Source organism: Quercus robur, chromosome 1, assembly GCF_932294415.1.
Source record: "Quercus robur chromosome 1, dhQueRobu3.1, whole genome shotgun sequence".
NCBI lineage: Eukaryota > Viridiplantae > Streptophyta > Magnoliopsida > Fagales > Fagaceae > Quercus > Quercus robur.
The window spans coordinates 23,159,885-23,182,506 of NC_065534.1; the positions used below are offsets into that span (position 1 = coordinate 23,159,885).

The window sequence follows — 22,622 nt, forward strand, 5'->3', positions numbered from 1 at the left end:
TATATAAAATGTCTATAAATAAACATCATCATTATCAAATTCTATATTTGAACCCAAAAAAAAAAAAAAAATCCATATAACATTAATATTTTTCGTGTAATACACGGGTCATCACCCACTAGACTTTCTTAAATGGCCAAACCTGAATTCACGAAGTATATCCCATAAATAGCGTGCAAGTGCAAATCTAATCACATTCCACAACACACACATAGCTGGCTTTTGATTGAGAGAAAAGAAAGAAAACCCAAACCCGTGAAAAGAAATCCAAATACAAAAACAAAAACAAAAACAAAAACAAATTTTCCTCACCGATATATACACACACACACACACAAGATTACCACAAAGAAACGAAAGGAAAACCGTAAAAGGGTTAAAATTTTGATTTTCCTCCTCCGCAGTCTCTTTCCCTTCATCTTCACGCCTTATCATCAGTTCGTAAACAAACATCACACTCTCCCTTTTACACTCAAAATTCCTCACCTCACGGATTTCGTTTTCTTTCTTAACTCCATTTTCTCTCATTTTAAAATCCCCCCAAATTCCAAATTCCCTTCATTTCCAAGAATCCATTTTACCTCGAATTCTAAACACTTCCGATCCACTGCTTTGCCTCAGTTCGCTTCTCTTCTACGCTGCCTACGTGGCTAGATCCATTTCCGTTCCCATCAATCTAGGCCCCCTCCGCTTTTCTCTCCGCCCGAGAAGTTTAGATCTACATCTACTTCTCAGTGCTACATTTTGCTTCAAAGTTTGAAACCGTTTTGTTTATATTTTGCTGAACTACACTGTTATACTCAATACAACTTTCTCAGATCCACGAAGTTATCAGTTCTTATATCTCGCTAATGGCGAAACTCGCACAATTCTACGTCGTTTTACTCTTGGCGGTTTCCTTGGTTGGATTCTCCGTTTCTCAATCTTCGCCGCCGGCGACATCTCCGTCCCCGGTTCCTGAACCGGGATCCGACTCGCCGTCGTCTCCGCCGGCTCCTGTTCCGGCTTCGGGTCCGGCACCGGCGCATTCTCCAACGAATCAGTCTCCGAGTCCATCTCCTCCGTCGCCTCCTGTGGCACCAGGATCGTCTCCGACTCCGACTCCGATATCGGCACCGGCCGATGATACGGTGGCGAGCGACGTCAACAGCAAGGCGAGTTCCGATTCGAACCACTCGTCCGGCAGCGGAATGAGCGCTGGGAAGAAGGTCGGGATCGCGATCGGAGTGTTATTCGCGTTCGTTTTGGTGGCGGTGGGAGGCATGGTGTACAAGAAGCGCAAGGACAACATTGAGCGAGCTCAGTACGGGTACGGAGCCAGGAGAGAGATTCTCTGAAACTCTTTAACTCTTCATTCTCTCAACAATGGAATTCCACTTCATACACTACAAAAATTTCTTCTTGATGATTTAGAGGGTTTATTATTACTGCTATAATTTTCTTTTATAGTAATTAATTGCTTTATAGTTTATATCAGATCATTGTGATAGCTTTTTTTTTTTAAATGATTGGTACATTATTTTGAGATGGTGAATTGGTGTTTAGGAGTTAATTGAATTTTCATGCTTCATTCTTTTGGATTTGATATTTGGAGTTTATATGTTTTTTTTAGTCAATAATGTCTTTACAATTACAGATATTGAGTTCAGTTTTAGTGTTCAAAAATATTGTTATACAAAAAGTCTACCTTTTGCTTGTTTTTTTTTTTTTTTTTTTTTTTTGTTTTTAATTGTGGTTGGTTTATGCTATTAATTTTAATCTTTAAGCTACTTTAGATTCTTCTTCCATTTTGGTTGGTGGAGGAAAAGGGACTGCCAAACTTAAGTAAATTGTTGCTGATTAATAGAAAAATAAAATCACATTTTAACTAATTAAATCTAAAATTCACCAGCGCATCTGGTTGTTATAGTAACCAAGTAAATTTATTATGCACAATTTATTTTACATTTAGTTAATTTATTCTTTTTTTAACCTATCTGAAACCTGATTGATATTTTAGTGAAATATAATCTGATGTTAAGTGTCGCTAATCTAATGTTAGGTGTTTAGAAATATACTTATATATAATAGGTAGAAGTAATTTCTTATGAAATTTTTGAATTATTGGAATCAACATATTATTATAGTCTTAAAAAAAATTACTATAGTGTCTCTTGACACTAATTATTTTTGTTAATAATGAATTGGATTATTGAGTTCTTGTGATGTTAGAAATTTCTTAATGCGAATACGAAGGATTCTTACCTTTATTATTATGGGGAATTTTGTCAAATCTTGGAATATCATTGCGTTGATAATGAAAAATGGAGAACAATTTTAACGTGCGACTTGCGAGACCTGTCAAAAGTGTCATGCAAATGCACATGTGGTAGAAGTAGAACATGACCCCCATTCCATACGTAAAACATTGTTCGTGGGACCATTTGTTAATTACGTGAGAGCCACAAAGCAACGCTGTTCTTTATTATTGTGCTGAAGTGTCGTATTTTTTTCTTTTCCTGGAAATTGTTTATAGCTGTCCCTGACAATGGCCAGCTGTGTCTTAAAGGTGAAACTGAAAGGTGGCTGAAATCTGAATTTTGATGAGGGTTTGTTTGAGGTGAGAGAAAAGAAAGAGGTTTGAATATTACAAAATTATACAACTTGCTGCACAAACGTCTACACACTCTACAGCTGCATTCAAATCATGACTTCAAGTCACAATTTCTTGTTTGGAGACTGCAACTTCAAATTACAATTTCAATGCAATTTTGCATTTGTGTAAAAATGCGTGAAACAAAGTATTCCCTATTATAAAAGAGCATGAACCCTGCTACTTGTGAGAAGGGGTTCTTTCAAAACTATGAAATGTGTGAGTTTTTATGAAAGAGACATTCGATGTAACTAGCACATGTGATAAGTTATTTGGTTACCTAGGCTTTAATAATGCTCTTTCTTGTTATTCCCATAGTTATTAAACTCAGTCCAGACATTAACCTAGTTTATAAGTCAGGTTATCAATTCAACCAGTGAATTATCAATCGAATCATAACATCAAACAAAATTTTAAAAAAAATAAATATTTATGAAAATAAGTTTAATAAATCATAACATAAATATGTAAATTAAAAAAAAAAAATGGCATATTCCTAAATTAAACTGACAATTATTATTCAAAATCAATGTTTCATGATAAAATAGTAGTCTTTTGATAGAATATGAGTCTTAGAAATAGGTAGACAAATAGAGAAGTGCATTTATTTAAGTATTCTATTTTTCAAATTACCATATTATCATACATTAAACAGTAAAAAAAAAAGTCAATAAAATAGATCTATAGATGTAATTTATAAATTTCACAAACCCATTCGGGTTATATAAACCCATCTAGGTTATTCAAGTTGCCACAAACCTGTCGGGGTTGACTAGGTCTTATGCAGAAACAATCCATTTTTAAACATTCGAATCGGTTTAGGTGCTAGGTCATCGTGTTTTAAGTCCAACCGATTGAGTCAACTGAGCCTTTTTGTTTTCAATTTCATTCTTATTATTAAGTCATTAATATAATTTGTTGAAATTTGATACTTTTGCTATTGCTATGCTAATTGAGTAATAGTTCAACCTTTTTTTTTTTTTTTTTTTTGGGATGAATACGCCAATTGTTCAACTTTCCCAAATGTTTACTCAATTAATAAAAAGAAAATTTGGTAACCAATATCATACGCGTGTCAGTCTCAAAGTGATCTAAAACAAAAAGAAAATTACCAAAAATTTGTTTCCGTTTCTTTTCCACTGAGTAGATTGGAAAGAGAGTTTCTAACTTTTACTTTAAAAGTTTTGTCATACTTTAAAGGCTCCGGGTAAAGCCCTACGAAAAAATGTAAAAGAAAGAGCTATGGGGCAGCAAGTGACAGCAACTATCTTATTTTCTTTGATCAGACAAAATTGCTGGGCTTCATAAAGGTTGTCTGAAACGTGAAGAAAGGATGGTTCAGTCCATCGTGACTGCTGTGAGATTCTAACTTGCAAAAAATAAAATTACGAAAGAATGAAACTCTAATATTTAACACATCCCTTTTTATATTTTAAATTTTATCGTGGTGCAACCGTGCAAGAATTAAGGAAGAAGGGTGCATATAGCGTCCTAGGCAAGGTAATGATCACGATTGATGAGGTGGGGAATTCTTTAAAAATGGTGTTGATGGAGGTAAAGCTTCATAATCATTGGCCTAACCTCATCATGAACTAAGTTGCTTCTTTAAGTATGGTTATTATGTGGAAATGGAGAAAAAGAAAGATTTTTTTACAATCATAGAGTTGCATCAAAGGGATCCACAGATATCAGTAAAAATATGCAGCTTGAATTTATTTCTAATGATGGAAGTAGTGCACGGATGTTTGCATAGCAATTGATGAACATATATTGCATATGCAAAGCTTAAATGTAGTTTCTCTTCTATTTATCCTGTATTGACTACAACTTTGGGGAGTGGAGTAATATAACAGGATTGGGACAGTGGCTTCCCTTTGACAGTCTCTTACTTCCTATCAGCCAGCCGGAACTGCTTGTGCTAGTGCTTACTCTTCTGCAGGAGGGTCAACCCAGCGGCCATGATCTTTTATAAGCTGGATCAAGGCATCAGTTGCACGCTCCATCTCAATTGCACGCTTCACCACCGTCTGAAATACAATCCAACTTTCATCAAGTTCACACAATTGTTGAGATTGTGAACCACATTATCATGAATACAACGAAGTACTGCTACTGCAAATGATATGCCAACTACTCAAAGATGTCTTAGTACTACCTTCTGATTTAAGAAAACAAAGTACTTTAAGAATAACCATTCCACTGCATCACTAAATAGGAAAAAGTGGTCATGGGTTAAATAAATGTTCCAGGGAAATTCCCAACTGAGCTATGGAGATACATTCAGTAGTCTCATGATTAATTGACAAAGGATCTGGGGAACTTAAATTCATTTACAAGCCCTTGTCAAGTCCCACCATGTGGGTTAGGACTCTAAAGGGTAAAAGGGATTAAATGCCAACAATGTATAGCATCAATGTGGTTTACCAAATTTGTGTTCAGGAAAAGAAATATAGTTTCTTTCTTTCTTCTTCTTCTTCTTTTTTTACTGAAAAATTTCCTCATTCTATTGATGATTTTCGGGTTTTTATGTTCCTAATAAATGACAAACATAGCAATGATACTCATTCTGTTTTTATAAGAGCATAGGGAATGATTCCACTACTATTCACTCATTCCTACAGTTTCTGAGCTCCATTACAAGTGGCTCATAATTAACATTTGACCAGATCATATCAGTAATTGACAATCACATGATAACTATCTTGGTTCCCAAATCTGGTATGTTATTGATCTCTATGAACAGCATGCTTTTATAACATCACTCAACAGGCAGTGACCAAAAAAATCTTACGGTCATATGCACATGAAGGTCAGCAATATTGAAGTTCCAGGTTACTTCCTGGTCAAAATGAAGACATACTGTGTCCTTGTATCGTAGTATCCCTAGAGTATCCCTACTCTACGGAAGTTTGGCTGTTAGATACCTTGACTTAGCGAGCAAAATGTACAGATTTAATTCAGAAACTTGATGACTTTCATACTTCTTATTATTAACTACAACTTAATAATTAAACTAATAAGTTCCGTTTAATTAAGTACACTTCATTCATAGTACCGTATTTAAAAGGAAAAAAAATTAATTATGCATGCAAGTCATATCATAGGTTGCAATTGAGAGTGGCATGTATTGCTCAATTTTTCTATAGGATGCAAAATTTCTTGAAAGATATTACAGTTAAATCCACAAAAAGATTTCAAACCTTCCCAACATATAGGTCAATCTTTCCAGGAGCACCACCAACATATCCAAAGTCTGCATCAGCCATCTCTCCTGGTCCATTTACAATGCAACCCATGATTGCAATCTGGCACAGTAAAGAAAGAAAGAATTTAGACCAATGACAAGAAACTACATTATATATCTTGGTAACTTGGAACAGGAAGTTGATATTCAGTATCATCTGATAACAGAACAAAAGGATTAAGTAATTACTGAAACACCAGGCAAGTGTGATGTCTTTTCCCGTATTTGTGCACTAATTTCTTGAAGGTCAAACAAAGTTCTTCCACAGGATGGGCATGAGACATACTCCTGAAACAATATTTAGGCATATTAAGAAATGGTACAATAGTGTCATTTATTCCTCAGATGTTAGATCCTTTTTCTTTTCAGCATAGAAACTACATACGGTCTTCGTATTCCGCATTCTGCAACCTTGTAGTAAATTGAAAGACGTATTCCGAAGAAAATCAAAATCTTTATCTGGGGCTTCTAATAGGACACCATCCCCAAGTCCATCTACTAGAAGTGCTCCAGCATTTGTACCAGCACCAATGACCAAGTCATCCCTGCAAGCAGAAGAAAAGTAACTTGATCAAAAACTACTCATTCATTCCATCTGCCTGAACAAGTGTGGGCTGAATTACCTGTGAATCCCATTTGGAAACTGAATATGGTGAATAATAGGGAAGTTCAGAGAATTGTCTCCTAGGTACTCAAATAGCCTGCAGATAAAAGTAAAATTATCAGTATAGGAAAGATTTGTACAATTTGCAACTAAGCAGCTGGATAGAAAGCGAGAAAACTTCTTCAAATATAGTCTATCTGCTGCCTAAAGCTAATGCTTCATTGGGTCACACAAGAACCAGTTTTTGGATCTTATAGGCAATTTTTAAAGGAAAAATGTCTAGGTCACTGGAGCCAAACCAATAGACAATAGAGGTGAACCCAATGACGAATACAAGAAGACTGATTCAAGAATGGTTTTATAATTGAACTCATGTACTAAAAACATGACTCCATGTTTGATGTAACTCTCTCTCCACGAGCATATATATAACTTTATGCTTAAAATAAATCATCATTTCAGCACCAAGGGGAATCCAATCAGTGTTCTGAACAGACATGGGTCATCTGAACCTACAAAAAGCCAAAGGGGAATGTTTGTCTGAACTTGGTATTCCCTGCAATCCCTACTAGTGCATTATGTTCCTTTTTTCTTTCAATAATTTGTAAATAAAAGTAGTTAGAACAAGAAGAAAACGTAAATAAACTAAACAATTGGCCTTGAACTACTTGCCAATTGCCTTGGGTTACCATATTTCTTCAATTGACTTATTTGTGGAATTTATAAGTAACGTTACTTATCAGTTATTACCTCCTTGCTGCATGCACTCTGCTGATTTTTTCTTCAGTATAGGGTAGTTCATGAAGAAGCATGGTAGCATCAATGTCTTTGAGGATTTCTAGCTCTTCATAGGACTCATCGCCACGTAAAGACACAACCAAACGTGAGCCTGGGAGATAATCAAAGAAATATAAAACAAGTTATAAAAGTTATGGCTGTAATGGAATAGGGAAATGAAAAGAAAAAGCATGCGTTCATGCAAGAACTTGATAGTAGTAAAATGCTAAGTGGCACCTTCTGGCAAAAGCTTGTATGCACCAGTTGATAATTCCTTAAGGTTTACTAAAACCAGGGCATTGGGCAATGGCTTTGTTAACTGCTCTGACAATGGAGTTATAACCCCCATGCTTATATCTATCAGCCTTTTGAGAGCTAGCCGCTGTTCATGATACAAAGAATAATATCAATTCATTCCGAAATTGTTTCAATGACTAAAATAATAATGCAGCAAAATGGTTTATTGATATGCTAAGGCAGAACTGATGAATTGAGTGTGTGTGTGTGTGTGTGTGTGTGTGTTTGAGAGAGAGAGAGAGAGAGAGCATATGGAATTCTTTTCCTGAAGTAATGAATCTAAAGAGAAGTAGGTTTCTTACAGCATCATCGTCATCAACTGACGGAAGTTCTCTCAATAAAATTGAGTCCACTGTTGCCAAATCCTAAATCAAAATCAATGTGTCACTGAAGTTATACATATAAATCCCACAAACTGTAAAGCTCAACAATCTTTTTATGCAACCACATGGAGTAAGAATAGACCTTAAATGGCATGCCAACAACAAGCTTTGCTGCAAGTGACTTGTAAAGGAGTTCTGGCATCTGTATTTCAAAGAATAAAAATAGGAGAAAAGAAAAAGGATTAATTAGACTGTTCTTCAGAATCAAACCCCTGCACCTCTTTCTTTCAAGAAAAAGATTGAGAGGAAAAATAAAAAAAAATTACTTATACAAGGAAACAAGGTAACGGCAGTCCAAGCAGTACCTTTAACTGATCCAGGGAAACTGACATGAGAACAGAGCCATCACGGTGCAGGACGCCTCTATAATCCACCTCCTCACCCTGTACTTTAAATTTTAAATCTGTTAGAAAACTGTAAATAGAGCAAATGAATGCACAATTCTATAACAATTTCCCAAAAATTTAAGATGTACCTCCTTTTGGATTGGCAATTGACCAGTTCGCCGTTGGAAATCAAAATAATGTCTGTGCTTTTCTTCAAATGGTGCCTGATGGAAATAGTGTCATCAAGAGCAATTTCAAAGGATCATCTTAAAATCACTATTGAGGTGCTTAAGCAAGTTAATTTAATCTTTTAGAGGATATTGAAGTATCCTACCACCCCTTTCTGAAGTTCAGCTGCTCCCATACCAAGGTTGGCCAATCTTCTGCAGGGGTCTATCTCCTCTTCTGGTGGTTCTGTGAGAGAAACTCTAATTGTATCACCCAGACCATCCTGCAAATCCAACAGTGTGTTTTAAAGTTCCAACTACAGTAATTATATGGCCTTGAAAACTCGATGCTTTTTAAGACGTAAAATTTACTACTAAACATTTTTTAAAAGATAAAAGGATTTTATAAGTGCAGGATCCCATACATGCATATGTGCCAACTAATTTCAATTAAGTTATGTTTGGATGAAAATTTTAAGAAATTTATAGAATTATCAAAATGAAAGAATTTCAATTGATGGGTTTGAAATCCACAGCAATTTAATTTCACATTGTTTGGATAAGTTCAAAATCAGCACAAGCCTACAACATTATTGAAGTTTGAAGAACAGCATATTACCAATAATCCTAGATAGCATAATTCATACTTGACAGCAAATGAAAACATCACAACATAAAAACAGTATAAGAATTCAAAATGATCATCCATTTCATTGAATATGCAGTTAAACCAGACCTGAAGAAGGGTCCCTATGCCAATGGCAGATTTCATTCGCCCATCCTCACCTTCTCCAGCTTCAGTAACTCCCAAGTGTAATGGATAATCCCAGCCTTGAACATACATTTCAGCTACAAGCAATCGGTATGCCTGGACCATCACAACCGGATTGCTTGCTTTCATTGAGAAGACAAAATTGTGATAGTCCAAATTCCGGCATATCCTTGCAAACTCAAATGCAGATTCAACCTGTTCAAGGAATGCTGAATAGTATGGCATCACTGATTTTTTATTTATTTATTTTTCAGTGAGTTATGTCATCACTGAACTTGAAAGTAGAAGAAAAAAGCACAAAAGTTTTGTTTGGCAGAATTATAGATAAAAATAACTATTCACCATTCCCCTAGGAGAATCCCCATAGTAGCTCATTATACGATCTGAAAGACTCCCATGGTTGGTTCCAATACGCATTGCTCTTCCATACTTCTTACATTTCTCAACCAATGGAGTAAAAACCTGGTGCAATTGAAAGCAAAAAAAAAAAAAAAGTTTCAGTACACCCATTTTGACCATGACAGCTTTACTTTTGGACAAGATAAACTTTCTACAAACATGAATACAGCTAAAGAATAGATGGCAGTATGGTAGAAGAATAATAGCTTTAATCTTTGAGTTCCATCTGGCCCACTGAAGTGAAAAAATGTGCTTGTAAATAACATAAATTACTTCTACACTTCACTGGTTCTGGACTTTGTTAAAACCATAAAGAGATTAGACTATTATCAGGATTTACACACAAAAATAATGTGTCAAATTTTGCAGAAGACCATAAAGCTTGTAACATATGTAGGGTCACTTTAAGAAGAACATAAGGGTAGAAATTTGAAAACAGAGACACACAGCATTTCTCATTTCCCCTATTACATGTTCTTAGTCACATAGAAATCCATGCTTGTAATTAAAAACAATTTAGGAGTTCCCATAAAATCGAAAGATAAGTGGCTTGACCTGCTCTATGTGCTCAAGTTCTTTCTGATAGTCCTCTTCTGTGTACTCTAGCTGCTCAAACTGAGCCCGCCTATCAGCTGCAGTGAATCACCTTATTATATTCAGAATACTTGTCTTCAAGCATCTGAAAACAAAATTAATGAATGGCAAACTGCATACCAAAATTTCCAGGGTTGACACGTATCTTGTCAAAGCATTCTGCAACCCGCAGTGCAACTGAGGGAGCAAAATGAATATCTGCCACCAGAGGTATATTGTAACTGCCCAGATATTTAGTTAGTCACTAGTTGATCTTTTTATCAAATATGAATATAAAGTTTCAAATAATGCCCAACATTCCTTACAATAATTCAGACCTACTTTTTCTGCACAAGCGAGTTTTTGATTTCAAAACATGCATCTGCTTCTTTCTTCCCTTGGACTGTTATCCGAACAATATCTGCTCCTTTGTCAGCTATTCTCATTACCTACCAGCACATTGGCATTTGGTTCAATGAAAGTTTCCCAGAAAATGAAAAGAATGAGAATCATACAAGACATTTATTTTTTGGGATAAGTAATCATATAAGACATTTTTTTGCTAGAACTCTTCTGCCACTTTCACCTATTTTACTTCTATTTATTTCAAGTAGTTTATGATATTTAAAAAGATGTTAATTGGACACAAAACCATTGTGTCATATCCTGCAAAATTTGAAATTTAGAACCTAGTACTGAGAACAAAAGCACTTTTGGGTGCTGTTGATTCAGACCCGTCATGCTGCTCCAGCAGTAAAACCTAAATTTCCTCATTATTGCCTGGCTTACTCAAATAGACAGTAACATGGGCCATTCAGTAATAATTCTACCAACATAAACATCGCTTTATAAATATAAATAATTGTCATCTAGTTCCCAACACAAATTACATCATATGCCAGTCACCTATATCACATCTGCAGATACGGAAGGAAATGTACTTGGTCCAAATCCCTTTGCTATCTTAGAAAAACATAGCAATTTTTTACATAGATAAGAATGGCTCAGTCAGGAGGAAAGTAAAAGAACCTGTTCAACTGTTGCGGCAACATCTTTAGTGTCAGTTGTGGTCATTGTTTGAATCCTTATAGGATGCTCACTACCAAGAGCCACATTTCCCACCATCACTGTTCGTGTTTTCCTCCTGACAGTTTTGTGTATGGATTCACAATACTTTTGCCTAGGAACTACATTCACATAATTATTCATCCATCATGAACAAAACTACCCACAAAGACAGAACAGATATACTTATCAATTAGATATTGAGCGTTTTAAATAACATGAATAAAAAACGGTGAACAAAAAGTAATTAAAAAAATTTATAACCACTCAACTGAGGTAAACAAAATTGATTTTAGTACAACCTTTTGGCTTAGTTGATTATAGAAACCAAAATGACTTTCTGTAATTACACTCCTTTAAAAAAAAAAAAAAAAAATAGAAACTCCATTTGAATTCTCAAACAAAAAATAAATTAATTAAAATTGTGAGTCCAATTATAGGAAACCCAAAAAATTTATTAAAAGGAAAAAAACAAGAAGCTTCTGTTCATGTTTTGAATGATTTCCTGATCTAATCAAAATAAAAATATATATTAGTGCTTGATGGGGGAAAATTTTTTCCGGTAAGTAAATTATGGGAAAGCTATAACATCACATGCCTATTTAATTACTTCTAACAATATCTATCATCAATTCACCCAACATAGTAGTCTCATAACTATTGCATTCCTTTTTCAAATATTCGAAGGAACATGAAGCCAAGACATTGACAAACATAACAGAGAGCACCAAAGACTAAACATAACACATGCATTAAGTAATTATACCTAATAGAGGGCTTCCCTCTGATGCCTGCTGAAGCTCAGCAATATCCGAGCCCTGATTCGAGTTCCTTATCATCAAGACCTTTCTTTTACTAGCCTTAACCCTTCTCATATCAGAAACTCTCACAAAATCCATACTTTTCGTGAACCCCAAACTCAGGTCCCTGCTCTTAAGACCCGTAAACGAAGCCGGTACAGCAGCTCCGGTAGCCATTTCTGTTCACCTTCAGAGTCTCAAAAACGTAATTCAACATTAATTCAGCTCATCAAAATTACTACTTGCAAATTTGTAATTGTACACCCCGTTTAGTTGCTGAGAAAATTGATAAATCATTAACCAATTTTCCTTCAAAATCATCGTCCTTTTCGTTCCCTAAACTTTCTCAGCAACCAAACGAAAAAAAAAAAAAAAGTTTCCTACTTTAGCAGTAAATATTCACAAAAGATAGTAATAATAATAACTAACAAAATTTACCTTTTTTTAGTCTTTTTAACTAATTGGGTATTGATCACTCTATACTATATGATCAGAAGCAGAACTCTCAAATTGTAATCAAAACACTTAAAAACACCAAAACAGAAATAAACACTTGTTTTGATTACAAATACAAAGTGTTTTTCAGATAAGCCAGAAATTGTTTACAAAAATGAATTGAGCTTTATAGACAGAGCTTAAACATGTGGACCTGTGGTTGTAGTTTACCTTAAAAGCTGAGCTAGAAGTGGGCTTTTCAAGGAAAGTGAAAGGGAAGGATCTAGAGGAGGAACCAGACCTAGAACTAGTGGTAGGAGGAGTTTCACTTCCCAGGCCTCTGTTTTTAACGATTTTCTGAATAATGTTTTTTCTGAATTTTGTTTTTTGTTTTTTTTTTTTTTTTTTTTTTTTTGTTATTGTTTTTTTTTTTTTTTTTAATTTTTTTTTTTTTTTGAAACAGTTTGGCGAAAGCAACGTCAGGGAAGTAGACAATGACGTTTTTCATGGCATCTTTTATCCGTACCATACAAAAGTTGCAATTTTTTGCCCACAATATTATAACTTTTTGTTCTTTAGCCTTTTCTTTAGTCGAAGTTCTGTTTTTTGGCCACAATATTTTAGAACCTTTTCCCTTTGCTATATATATATATATATATATATATATGTATGTATGTATATGGAGAGAGAAGATCAAGTTACATCTGGTATAACGTAAATTTTGACAAATTTACGATTGAATTACATTATTTTTGTATATTTTTCATACTTGCAAAATTTCAAAATGATCGAAAACTAATAGGGTGGCATTAATCAATTTTTTAAATTTAAGTTTTTGTAGTTTAAAATAATACATAAAAAATGAGTTTGTAGATCGAATGATAAATAATATCTAATTGGTATGAAAGTTGACGTATATGTTAAGAACATATAAAACATGTAATCTAATAGTGCGGTTTTCAAAATATGAATTTTTTTTTTTTTTGAGAAACCACCCCTAGAAAGAAGGGGGGAGGGGAACTTCATTGTTGCAATTCAGAAAAGTATACAGATGCAATGTCCGGAGGGATGTCCTCCATCCAAACATGAAAATGGGAAAAATTACAAGCTGATCTCGCTAGCCTATGAGCTACTTTATTCCCTAGCCTACGAGTATGACTAAAGGATAGACTATTAAAGGCTGAAGTGAAGACTTTGATGTCCTTGATGATGTGTCTGAAGCTTGAAGACTCCCAGCCTCTTTTAGATAAAGCATTGATGGTAATTTCTGAATCTCCTTCCAAAATAATCTGATCAAGACTTAGCTCTTGTGCAAAATCAATGGCGCTGCGCGTTGCCAACACTTCCACCGTCTCTACTGATGTAGGCAGAGGAATAAGTTGTGTAAAGGCAGCCATTACAAGACCTTTGTCGTTTCGGATGATGCATCCTAGACCTGCTAGGTTCTTCTCTCTAAACAAAGCCCCATCGAAATTCACTTTCAACCAGCCACCTGGAGGAGGCTGCCATTTCACGTTGGTGGGGATTTTTGGGGCCAATGGGAGGACTGCCGTAGCCCTTTGAAACTCCAGCAAGTTGTCAGAGGCTAAAGTGTTAACCTTCCACAAAGGAGTCGGGCTATCACCAACTCTAGCCTGGTTTCTACGGAACCAAATAAGCGAGACAGTCATGGCGAACAACTCGAAGAGATCAATGCGAGATTGACACAGCTGGATGATTTCCACGAACGAGCTGCACTCACTGGATAGGTTTATCAACCACTCAAATTTGCCCTTCCAGACTGCAGAAAGTTCAGGGCAAGACCAAATGGCATGAAAGGAGGTTTCACTCGTGAGTTTACAACCGGGGCAGATGTCATCTGTGAGCACTCTACGCTTTAATAGGTTGGCTTTTGAAGGTAAAGAATATGTACTTTCTCTCCATAACAACGTTTTGACTCTATTTGGAACACGAAGGCTCCATATGCCCTTCCAAATTCTCTTGGTGGGGGTTAGATCAGAGGGAGAAGGAACCTCACTCAACTCTTCATCCATAAGGATTCTATAAGCCGACCTAACAGAATATTTACCATCCGGAGAATGCGGCCAAAACACCTTGTCATCACACTCACCATAGCTAAGGGAAATGGACTTGATAGCGGCTGCCTCATGAGGCAAGAAGAGGTTATCAACCGCTTCCTGGAGCCAACAACGCTGCTCCTTGTCGATCAGAACAGCCACCTGAGCATCATCGTCGAGGAAAACTCTCGGTGACACCACTTTCTTGTTGTATGGGTCGAGGAGCCAACTATCATGGTAGATCCGGATCAAGGTGCCATTTCCTACCCTCCATTGCAACCCCTTGCAGACTATATCTCTGCCTTTTAAGATGCTCCTCCAAGCAAAAGAGCCACTACCCACCTTGGCGTCAAAAATGGAGCCATTTGGGAAGAATTTTTCCTTAAAAAACCTGTGGAACAGAGAGGGTTGATTTTCTGTAAGCCGCCAAACCTGTTTTGCCAGCATGGCATCGTTGAAATTCTGCAGCTCTTTGAAACCCAAACCACCTAAACTTTTTGGACGGCATAAAGATTTTCATTTTGACCAATGGATCTTTCTTTGATTACCCCTTTGACCCCACCAAAAATTCCTGATTAAGGCCTCAATTTCATGACACAAAGAGAGCGAAAGCTTGAAGCAGCTCATGGCAAAGGTTGGGATCGCCTGAATCACAGCTTTGAGGAGGACTTCCCGCCCAGCTTGGGAAAGGAGTTGTTCTTTCCACCCTTGGAGTTTTGCTGCAACTCTTTCCTTGATATAAAGTAAGCTAGCTTTCTTCTTTTTCCCTACCAAAGAGGGTAGGCCGAGATATCGCTCATATTGCTTGATCTCTTGCACACCTAACGCTGTTTTGATCTGATCCAAGATGTCAGGAGGGGTGGCTTTGCTGAAGAAAAGGCCGATTTTGTTGCGATTCAACTTTTGACTGGAGGCCTTTTCATAGCTGTCCAAAAGATCCTGGATTTTTTGACAATCACCAAGGGAAGCTTTGCAGAAGACCAGACTATCATCCGCGAAGAAGAGGTGGGTCAACTGGGGACCCTTTTGCAGATGGACACTCCCCTAGTCTGTCTAGATTCCATTGCCCTGTGGAGCAGAAAATGAAGGCCCTTTGAGCATAGAAGGAATAGATAGGGCGACAACGGGTCTCCTTGACGTAAACCTCTTGACGGGAGGATCGCTTGGGTGGGCTCACCATTAATGAGAATTGAATAAGTGATGGACGAGATGCACTCCATGATTAGGTTAATCCACTTGACTTCAAACCCCATTTTCTTCATAATATTCTCAAGGAAAACCCATTCTACCCGGTCGTACACTTTGCTCATGTCTAACTTTAGTGCCATAAATCCCGACTTACCCTTACGTTGCTACTTCATATAATGCAAGGTTTCGAAAGCCATAAGAATATTGTCAGAAATAACTCTACCCGCTTGGAAAGCACTTTGATTTTCAGATATCACATGCGGGAGAATAGCTTTCAATCTGTTAGCTAAAACTTTAGAGACAATTTTATAAACAACGTTACAAAGGCTAATTGGCCGAAAATCAGAAATAAGCATAGGGGATTTTACTTTTGGAATCAGGGTGATATTAGTACAGTTAATCTCTCTAGGAATTTTACAGCTATTAAGACAATCAAGCACAGCAAAGCTAATATCAACACCAATCAAAGGCCAGAAGGTTTGATAAAATAAGGGAGGCATACCATCAGGACCTGGGGCTGTGATGGGTTTCATCTCTTTAATCGCTTCATCTACTTCTTCCATGAGAAAGGGTCTGAGGAGTTGGGTGTTCATGTCCTCGGTGATCGAAGGCAGCATTGCATCCATGATATCTGAGAATTCAGAAGGTTGGGATGAAGTGAACAGGGAGCTAAAGTATTGATGGGCTATTTCTTTGAGCTCATTGTCCTCAGTGCACCAAACATTGTCCGAATTCTTGAGGCTTGTGATTTTGTTTCTCCTAAATCTATGGGAGGCTTTGCTATGGAAAAAGCTCGTATTCCGGTCCCCACACTTGAGGAAGAGAGTTCTGGACCTTTGTTGCCACATCTGACTCTCTTTATCTAGAAGGTCATTGAGCTCAACCTTTAATACTTTAACCATATCAACCTCAAGAATTCCTTTTGCTGCATTAATCTCGACCTTGGAGAGCTGTTTTCCCTTTGTTTCAATTTGTTTTTTAATACTACCGAATGACCTATGGCTCCAATCCAAGAGTTTCTCACCGTAGATTTGATTTTTGAAGCAATCTGCACCATAGAAGCAACCGATGGAGCAGCCCCCCAAACATCTTTAACAGTGCTCCTACAGCCTTCATCACATAACCACATTTGCTCGAATTTAAAGGGGCGGACGGGACGGGGAATAATACCTTCCAATTTGATCAAAATAGCTTTATGATCCGAGGAATGAGTGCGAAGGTGTTGTACCTTAGTGCCGGGATAAAGAGCAAACCAACCATTATCCGCCACTGCTCTGTCTAATCTTTCCAAGACCATGCCGCCAGCTCGTTTTCCTCTCCAGGTGAATTTGTCTCCCACATAGCCTAGGTCCATAAGCCCGCATTCATCCAGAGCATCTCGGAACTCCTTCATCACACCCTCAGGTCTAGCACCAAGACCAAGCTTCTCATGGGACCAAAGAATCTCATTAAAATCTCTTGCACACACCCACAACAGAGGAGTGCCCCAGTGGAGGTCGCGAATGAGTGACCATGTCTCATGCTTTCTGGCCTTGTTGGCACACCTATAGATGCCCGTGAACCTCCATTGCGTCTCAGAAATCTCCCCCACAGTGGCATTGATGTGATTGGGAGATGAGGATACCACTTTAATCTTGACAGTGTTTTTCCAAAACAGAGCCAAACAACCTATTTTACCAGCACTAGGACCTATCCAACACTGATCAAACTTCAACTCATTGCATAACCGACGTAGCCTAGCTTCACCTGCCCAAGTCTCGGCCAAAAACAGAGCAGAGGGAGCTTGTGCTCGAGTGACTACCTTAAGCTCTCGGGATGTGCGTAGGTTCCCAAGCCCACGCACATTCCAGACAAGCCAATTCATCTATATCAGCGGGGCTGAAGATCAGCCGCCGCCGCTAGTAAGGAATTTTCATCTTTTGTATCACTGGCACAAGCTCTGCGCTTATGAGGAATGGGCGAATCTAAGTGATCATGGGGATTGCGCTTACCTAAGGATAAATCAGATTTAAGGTTGTCCTTGAGGAAGGCAGGCCTTTGGAGTCTCACCCATTTACCATCAGACTGGCTTTGGGCCATCCTAAGGTCCTTGTCCACATTCGTAAGGTCATTGAGAGGAATGGGCTTCGTGGGCTGGATAGAAGATGGTTCAAAAGTTGGGCTTGGAGGGTGGGTTGAGTGGGATGGTTTGACTAGGTCGGGCTCAAGTACGTCACTTATTGGTTCCAACGGAGAAGCCTCAGACCTGTCAAAGCAATGGATGTCACTATCAATATCTTGGATAATCTTTTCAAAATCTCCTAGGTTCAAACAATTCAGCGAGGAGTCCGCCTTAAACCTTTCAAAAGTTTCTTGGTGCGCCAAAACCGCTTCCTTGGCAGCTTCAAAACCTTGCTTTTCAGAGGTCACAGTGGCAGACCTCGAGGGATGGGGAGAAGATTCAGCGGATGTGTGGTGTTCACTCGCTGAAGAGCTGGTTGGTTTTGGATCTTTAGGATGGGAATCCCTACTCTGTTTTTTCTTAGCAAAAAAACCTTGAACCAAGATGACGTTTTTCTTGGAGGTAATGAAAGGTGGTGCCCGGAGCCAAGACCCAAATTGTTGCCCATCGGGCTTGAGGCTGCCTTCACTCTCAATCCACCTCTCGCAGTCTCTGTCATTGTGCGAGAGACAACCGCACCAATAGCAGAGGTTGGGGAGGCGCTCATACTTGAAAGAGACCCAATGCGTCTTCCCATCCTCGAGAGTGGTGAGTCTTCCTCTGCAGAGAGGTTTAGAGATATCAACCAACACTCTCACCCTTCTAAAACTATCACCTTCACAGTCGGCAGCTTCATTGGGGTGTAGGATTGTTCCAACTGTCTCACAAATTTGCTCTGCAATTTCTTTTTTCCTAAACCTCAACGAAATATCAAAAACCTGAACCCAAAAAGCAACCTTTTTAAGTTCGGAGACATTGATCGGGTTTTCCTTATCATAGTGTGACAGGACCATGATGTGTTTGTCGAAGCTCCAAGGCTCCGCTAAAAGGATGCGCTCCACCTCTGAGTTGTTTTCAAAAGAAAATAGGATAACGTGGTCCCCAATATTCCTGACTTTGAAGCTCGCTTTGGATCTCCACAGAGGGGAGAAAGTGGTGGCAATAGCTTCTAGGTTCAGGGGACGTTTAGTTAGGAATTTGGCGACAATATCGAATTCATTGACGGCTTGCTCGCTTTTTAGGCATAGTCCGAGTCCCTCTTTCTCCGATAGGGACAAGGAACTCCAATGGTTAGTTAAGTCTTCCATAACTGAAGAAAGACCGATCAAATACTCTCGTAGTATTTCCCGACCCCAGGAAAAAAAAACCTCTAGCCTTGCAATAACGTTGTTATTGTAAGGGACAGACACTCCTTCCAAAGGAAGGGACTACAATGCCACTATCTTGAAAAGGTTTGCAGAGAGAAAACCTTACCAAGACGAGCAACCTATTCATCTCAAAATATGAATTTAATAACAAGTTATTAGATAGTGTAATATTATTTAGAATTACATCATATATAACCTGAACTTAATCCTAAATGTGTTTTTTTTTTCTTCTTTTTCATTGAAGATAAAGTAACTAATGAAAATAGATGAAAAGGTCAATATGAAAATAGAATTAAATATAAAAAACTAAAATAAAAAATTTTCGCGCAACATTGGTGTTGCATCCAATGTAGAAGCAGAGCTTTGGGCTTTGAGGGATGGGTTATCTTTGTGTATTTCTCTTCATATTATGGCATTAGAAATAGAAGTAGATGCTAAGGTTGTTCTGGACTGGATGAATAGTGAGCTTTGCAATAATCTTAACCATTCTCCTCTTATAATGGATTGCAGGGCTCTTATCAACCAAGTGCCTCAGGTGAGAATGATGCATTGCTTTCGTGAAGCTAACAAGTGTGCGAATGCTTTAGCTCGTAAAGGGCCAAGTCTTCAGCAAGATTTTGTTGTGTTTGAAAGTCCGCCTGTGGACATTTCTATTTTTTGTATTATGATCAAATTGGCATGTACTATGAGAGGATTCGTCCTCAAACAGTTGGTTTTCTTGGTTAGTTTTTAATGTCATTCTCTTATTTACCCAAAAAAAAAAAAAAAATTTGAAGGTCAAAATAAAAACTACCTTAATCTTTAAGAATTAAAAGTGTACTGTAATCTATTTTAATGTTTTGTTAAAAAAGTCCCTACCATTAGTCATTGCTTTAATTTTTTTCATTCTCCAAACAAACATAAAAGAAGAAAATAAAATATTTGAATAAAATATTTTCTTCTTGGATGCCATCCAAAATCAAATTTTTGGGCTTTCTTTGGACAATCCCAACTCAAAATCAAAACACAAGTTTAAACAGTAGAGACATTTTTTACACAAATTTAAAGTATAAAGACTAAAATAAACATTTCAAATGTTATAAATCATTTTGAAATATGAGAAAAATGTTGAAGACTAAATGAGTAATTAAATCAAAAAAATTTAAACCATGTTTCTTTTTAGAGATACGAATAAATAGTTTCCTAATAAGTTTAATGAAAAAACTACTCATGAACCCAATCTAGATGTCCTAAAAAAAATAAAAATAAAAAGAACCAAAATTAAAGAAGAAGATGAAGAATGTGGACTGAGTGGAGTTGTGCCATAATACAATGGTCAAGTGCAAACTTTTTTGATGCTTCACGGCTTATTGTGAAAGAAGTGCCTAGGTATTATTTTAGAATTGGAATCTTTTGAATATCCCTTTGCAGTATTTTGTAGTGGGAACAGTGAAACACAACCTACCCACCATTTGATTTGAGGCCTTTCCATGCATTTACTCACTTGATGCCACATCAAGCCAAGCTTACCCCACCACCACGTAGAAGTTGTATTTTATTGTACTTCTTTCTTTATCTCTTTTTTTCAGAATCATATTTGATTATGCTTGAGAGTTGAGACTATATGTCTATTTGGATGTTTTCAGTTTCTCAAAAAAAAAAAAATTTTGGATGTTTTCATTATTGTAATTTTTTTTGTAATTTAGAATAAACAAGGTACCTTGTTTTCTTGTAATTGAGCTGAGAATATATATACTTGCAACTGCTAACTAAAAATGGTAGCCAAAGACTTTTTGGGAATTTATTTGTGTGGTAAAAAAGTTAATCTCCATGAAAATCAAATAACAGTAAAAAAAAGGTGGCTATAAATGTTTTAATGCAAAGGCGCACGAGATTCACGATCGAGACAAGGAGCACGAGATTCACGATCGTGTACTGTAAGTAAGTTGTTGGGAAAATCACATCAATCCGTGAAAGTTGACTACACAACTTGACAAATGACATCCTTATTAATTTGTTATTCTTAAACATCATATGCTGAAAATACCCATTAATAAATAATAAACATATGAATGAGTGAATGATTACTAAAAGCTTTATGTAGAACTAGAATGCACCTGGATGTTGTTGGAGAGTGGGAGATGGCTCAAATATTAGAGTTTTCATGGATAAGTGGATCCCAAATTACCCAACGAATGGAGTTTTGCATCCAGCTAGGATGGAGGAGGGTGGTTGGTTTGTCTCGGACCTCATTAACCAGGAGCAGAAAATGTGGTATAGTGAAATTATACGGGCAAATTTCCATAAGGAGGATGCCGATGCTATTCTCAAAATTCCCCTAAGCCATAGACAAGCCTCGGATATGATATTGTGGTTACATACAAAGAAGGGCATTTATTCGGTCAAATCCGGCTACCATGTGGCACGGCAGCTCAAGAAGATGGAGGCATGGGCAGAAGCATCAGCTGGTCCAATTGGTGTTCAGGTGTGGTCTAAACTTTGGATGCTTAACGTGCCTAAGAAAATTAAAGTATTTGGGTGGTGAGCTTGTCAAAATATCCTGCCAACCCGGGCTAATCTTAGGCGACGAAAAGTCATGGATGAAGATGTGTGCATGCTCTGTTCAAGAGAGGCCGAAACAGGGGTCCATGCTCTGTGGGATTGCGCCGTTGCAAGGGATGTCTGGGCGGGTAGTCTGGTTCGGCTGCAAAAATGGAGCGTGGGTCAACAGGATGTTCTTCAATTATTTCAAGAACTGATGATCCGGTTAGCCACAGCTGAGTTCAAGCTTTTCCTGGTTCAGTCTTGGCTAATTTGGAGCCAAAGAAACACCGTAGTTCATGGGGGAAAAATGAAAGACCCGAGATGGCTCAATAAGAGGGCATGGGATTACCTTAATGAGTTTCAGCAATCACAAGACCAATTGAATCCCCAGCTGCAATGATTGACTACAAACACCTGGGTTGCTCCTACGGATCCGGTCTACAAGCTAAATTTTGATGCCGCAATATTCAAGGAGTTGAACTGCTCTGGAGTTGGAGTTATAATACGGAACGCAAATGGAGAGGTTATGGCAGCCATGTCTGCAAAAGGACCGCCGGTTGAGGATAGTGAAGTGGCAGAAACGCTGGCTTGTCGAAAGGCGATGGAGTTTGCAATTGATGCAGGTTTTTCGGAGCTGATCATCGAGGGAGACAACGTGGCTGTGATGTCCTCACTTTCACATGGTGGACCTAATTTGTCTCGGATTGGTCACGTTGTGCAGGATATTCAGTGGCTTGCAACAGGACTTCGATGGGCTCAGTTTAGTCATGTGAAGCGAAGTGCTAACTCAGTGGCACACGTACTTGCTAGGTATGCTAAAAATGTAATAGAGGAAATGATATGGTTGGAGGAAACTCCACCACCTGCTGTAGAAGCCCTGTTTTTGGATTGTATGCATTTATCTGAATGAATGAATGAGAAGATCGGTTTCAAAAAAAAAAAAAAAAAAAAAAGAACTAGAATGCACCTCAACAGCTCAAATAAAATAGCTGCTTTCAAATCACCATTAGAATCATTGACATGCCCATTTGA

At 37.6% G+C, this 22,622-nt stretch overlaps 4 protein-coding genes across 7 annotated transcripts; 2 read left to right on the forward strand and 2 right to left on the reverse strand.

Annotated features, from left to right (window-relative positions):
• Nucleotides 1–200: 200 nt before the first annotated feature.
• Nucleotides 201–1,585, forward strand: LOC126725964 (vegetative cell wall protein gp1). The gene has a single exon (XM_050430992.1). The coding sequence runs from the start codon at nt 852–854 to the stop codon at nt 1,335–1,337; it is 486 nt and encodes a 161-aa protein (XP_050286949.1). The 5' UTR covers nt 201–851; the 3' UTR covers nt 1,338–1,585.
• A 2,735-nt stretch (nt 1,586–4,320) lies between these two features.
• Nucleotides 4,321–12,870, reverse strand: LOC126725966 (4-hydroxy-3-methylbut-2-en-1-yl diphosphate synthase (ferredoxin), chloroplastic). Of its 4 annotated transcripts, none has more exons than XM_050431008.1 (20): nt 12,706–12,870; nt 12,006–12,226; nt 11,204–11,361; nt 10,517–10,623; nt 10,316–10,416; nt 10,157–10,233; nt 9,545–9,664; nt 9,167–9,397; nt 8,598–8,714; nt 8,413–8,487; nt 8,243–8,320; nt 8,020–8,079; nt 7,857–7,919; nt 7,495–7,639; nt 7,231–7,369; nt 6,500–6,577; nt 6,262–6,421; nt 6,066–6,164; nt 5,833–5,937; nt 4,321–4,659 (listed from the first exon to the last, which is right to left on the reverse strand). In XM_050431008.1, exons 2-20 carry the CDS (start codon nt 12,214–12,216, stop codon nt 4,558–4,560), a joined length of 2,226 nt encoding a protein of 741 aa, XP_050286965.1. In that variant the 5' UTR covers nt 12,217–12,226; nt 12,706–12,870; the 3' UTR covers nt 4,321–4,557. The 4 variants fall into 4 exon arrangements, with proteins under 4 accessions (XP_050286965.1, XP_050286987.1, XP_050286976.1 ...); XM_050431030.1 differs by having other exon boundaries at nt 12,006–12,235; nt 12,706–12,847; XM_050431019.1 differs by lacking the exon at nt 12,706–12,870 and adding an exon at nt 12,478–12,650.
• A 3,013-nt stretch (nt 12,871–15,883) lies between these two features.
• LOC126689369 (uncharacterized) lies at nt 15,884–17,583 on the reverse strand. Its single transcript, XM_050384575.1, has 2 exons — nt 16,890–17,583; nt 15,884–16,767 (listed from the first exon to the last, which is right to left on the reverse strand). The coding sequence occupies exons 1-2, from the start codon at nt 17,581–17,583 to the stop codon at nt 15,884–15,886; spliced, it is 1,578 nt and encodes a 525-aa protein (XP_050240532.1).
• Nucleotides 17,584–21,642: 4,059 nt separating this feature from the next.
• LOC126689456 (uncharacterized) lies at nt 21,643–21,990 on the forward strand. The gene has a single exon (XM_050384689.1). It carries the CDS (start codon nt 21,643–21,645, stop codon nt 21,988–21,990), a length of 348 nt encoding a protein of 115 aa, XP_050240646.1.
• The last annotated feature ends 632 nt before the right edge of the window (nt 21,991–22,622 follow it).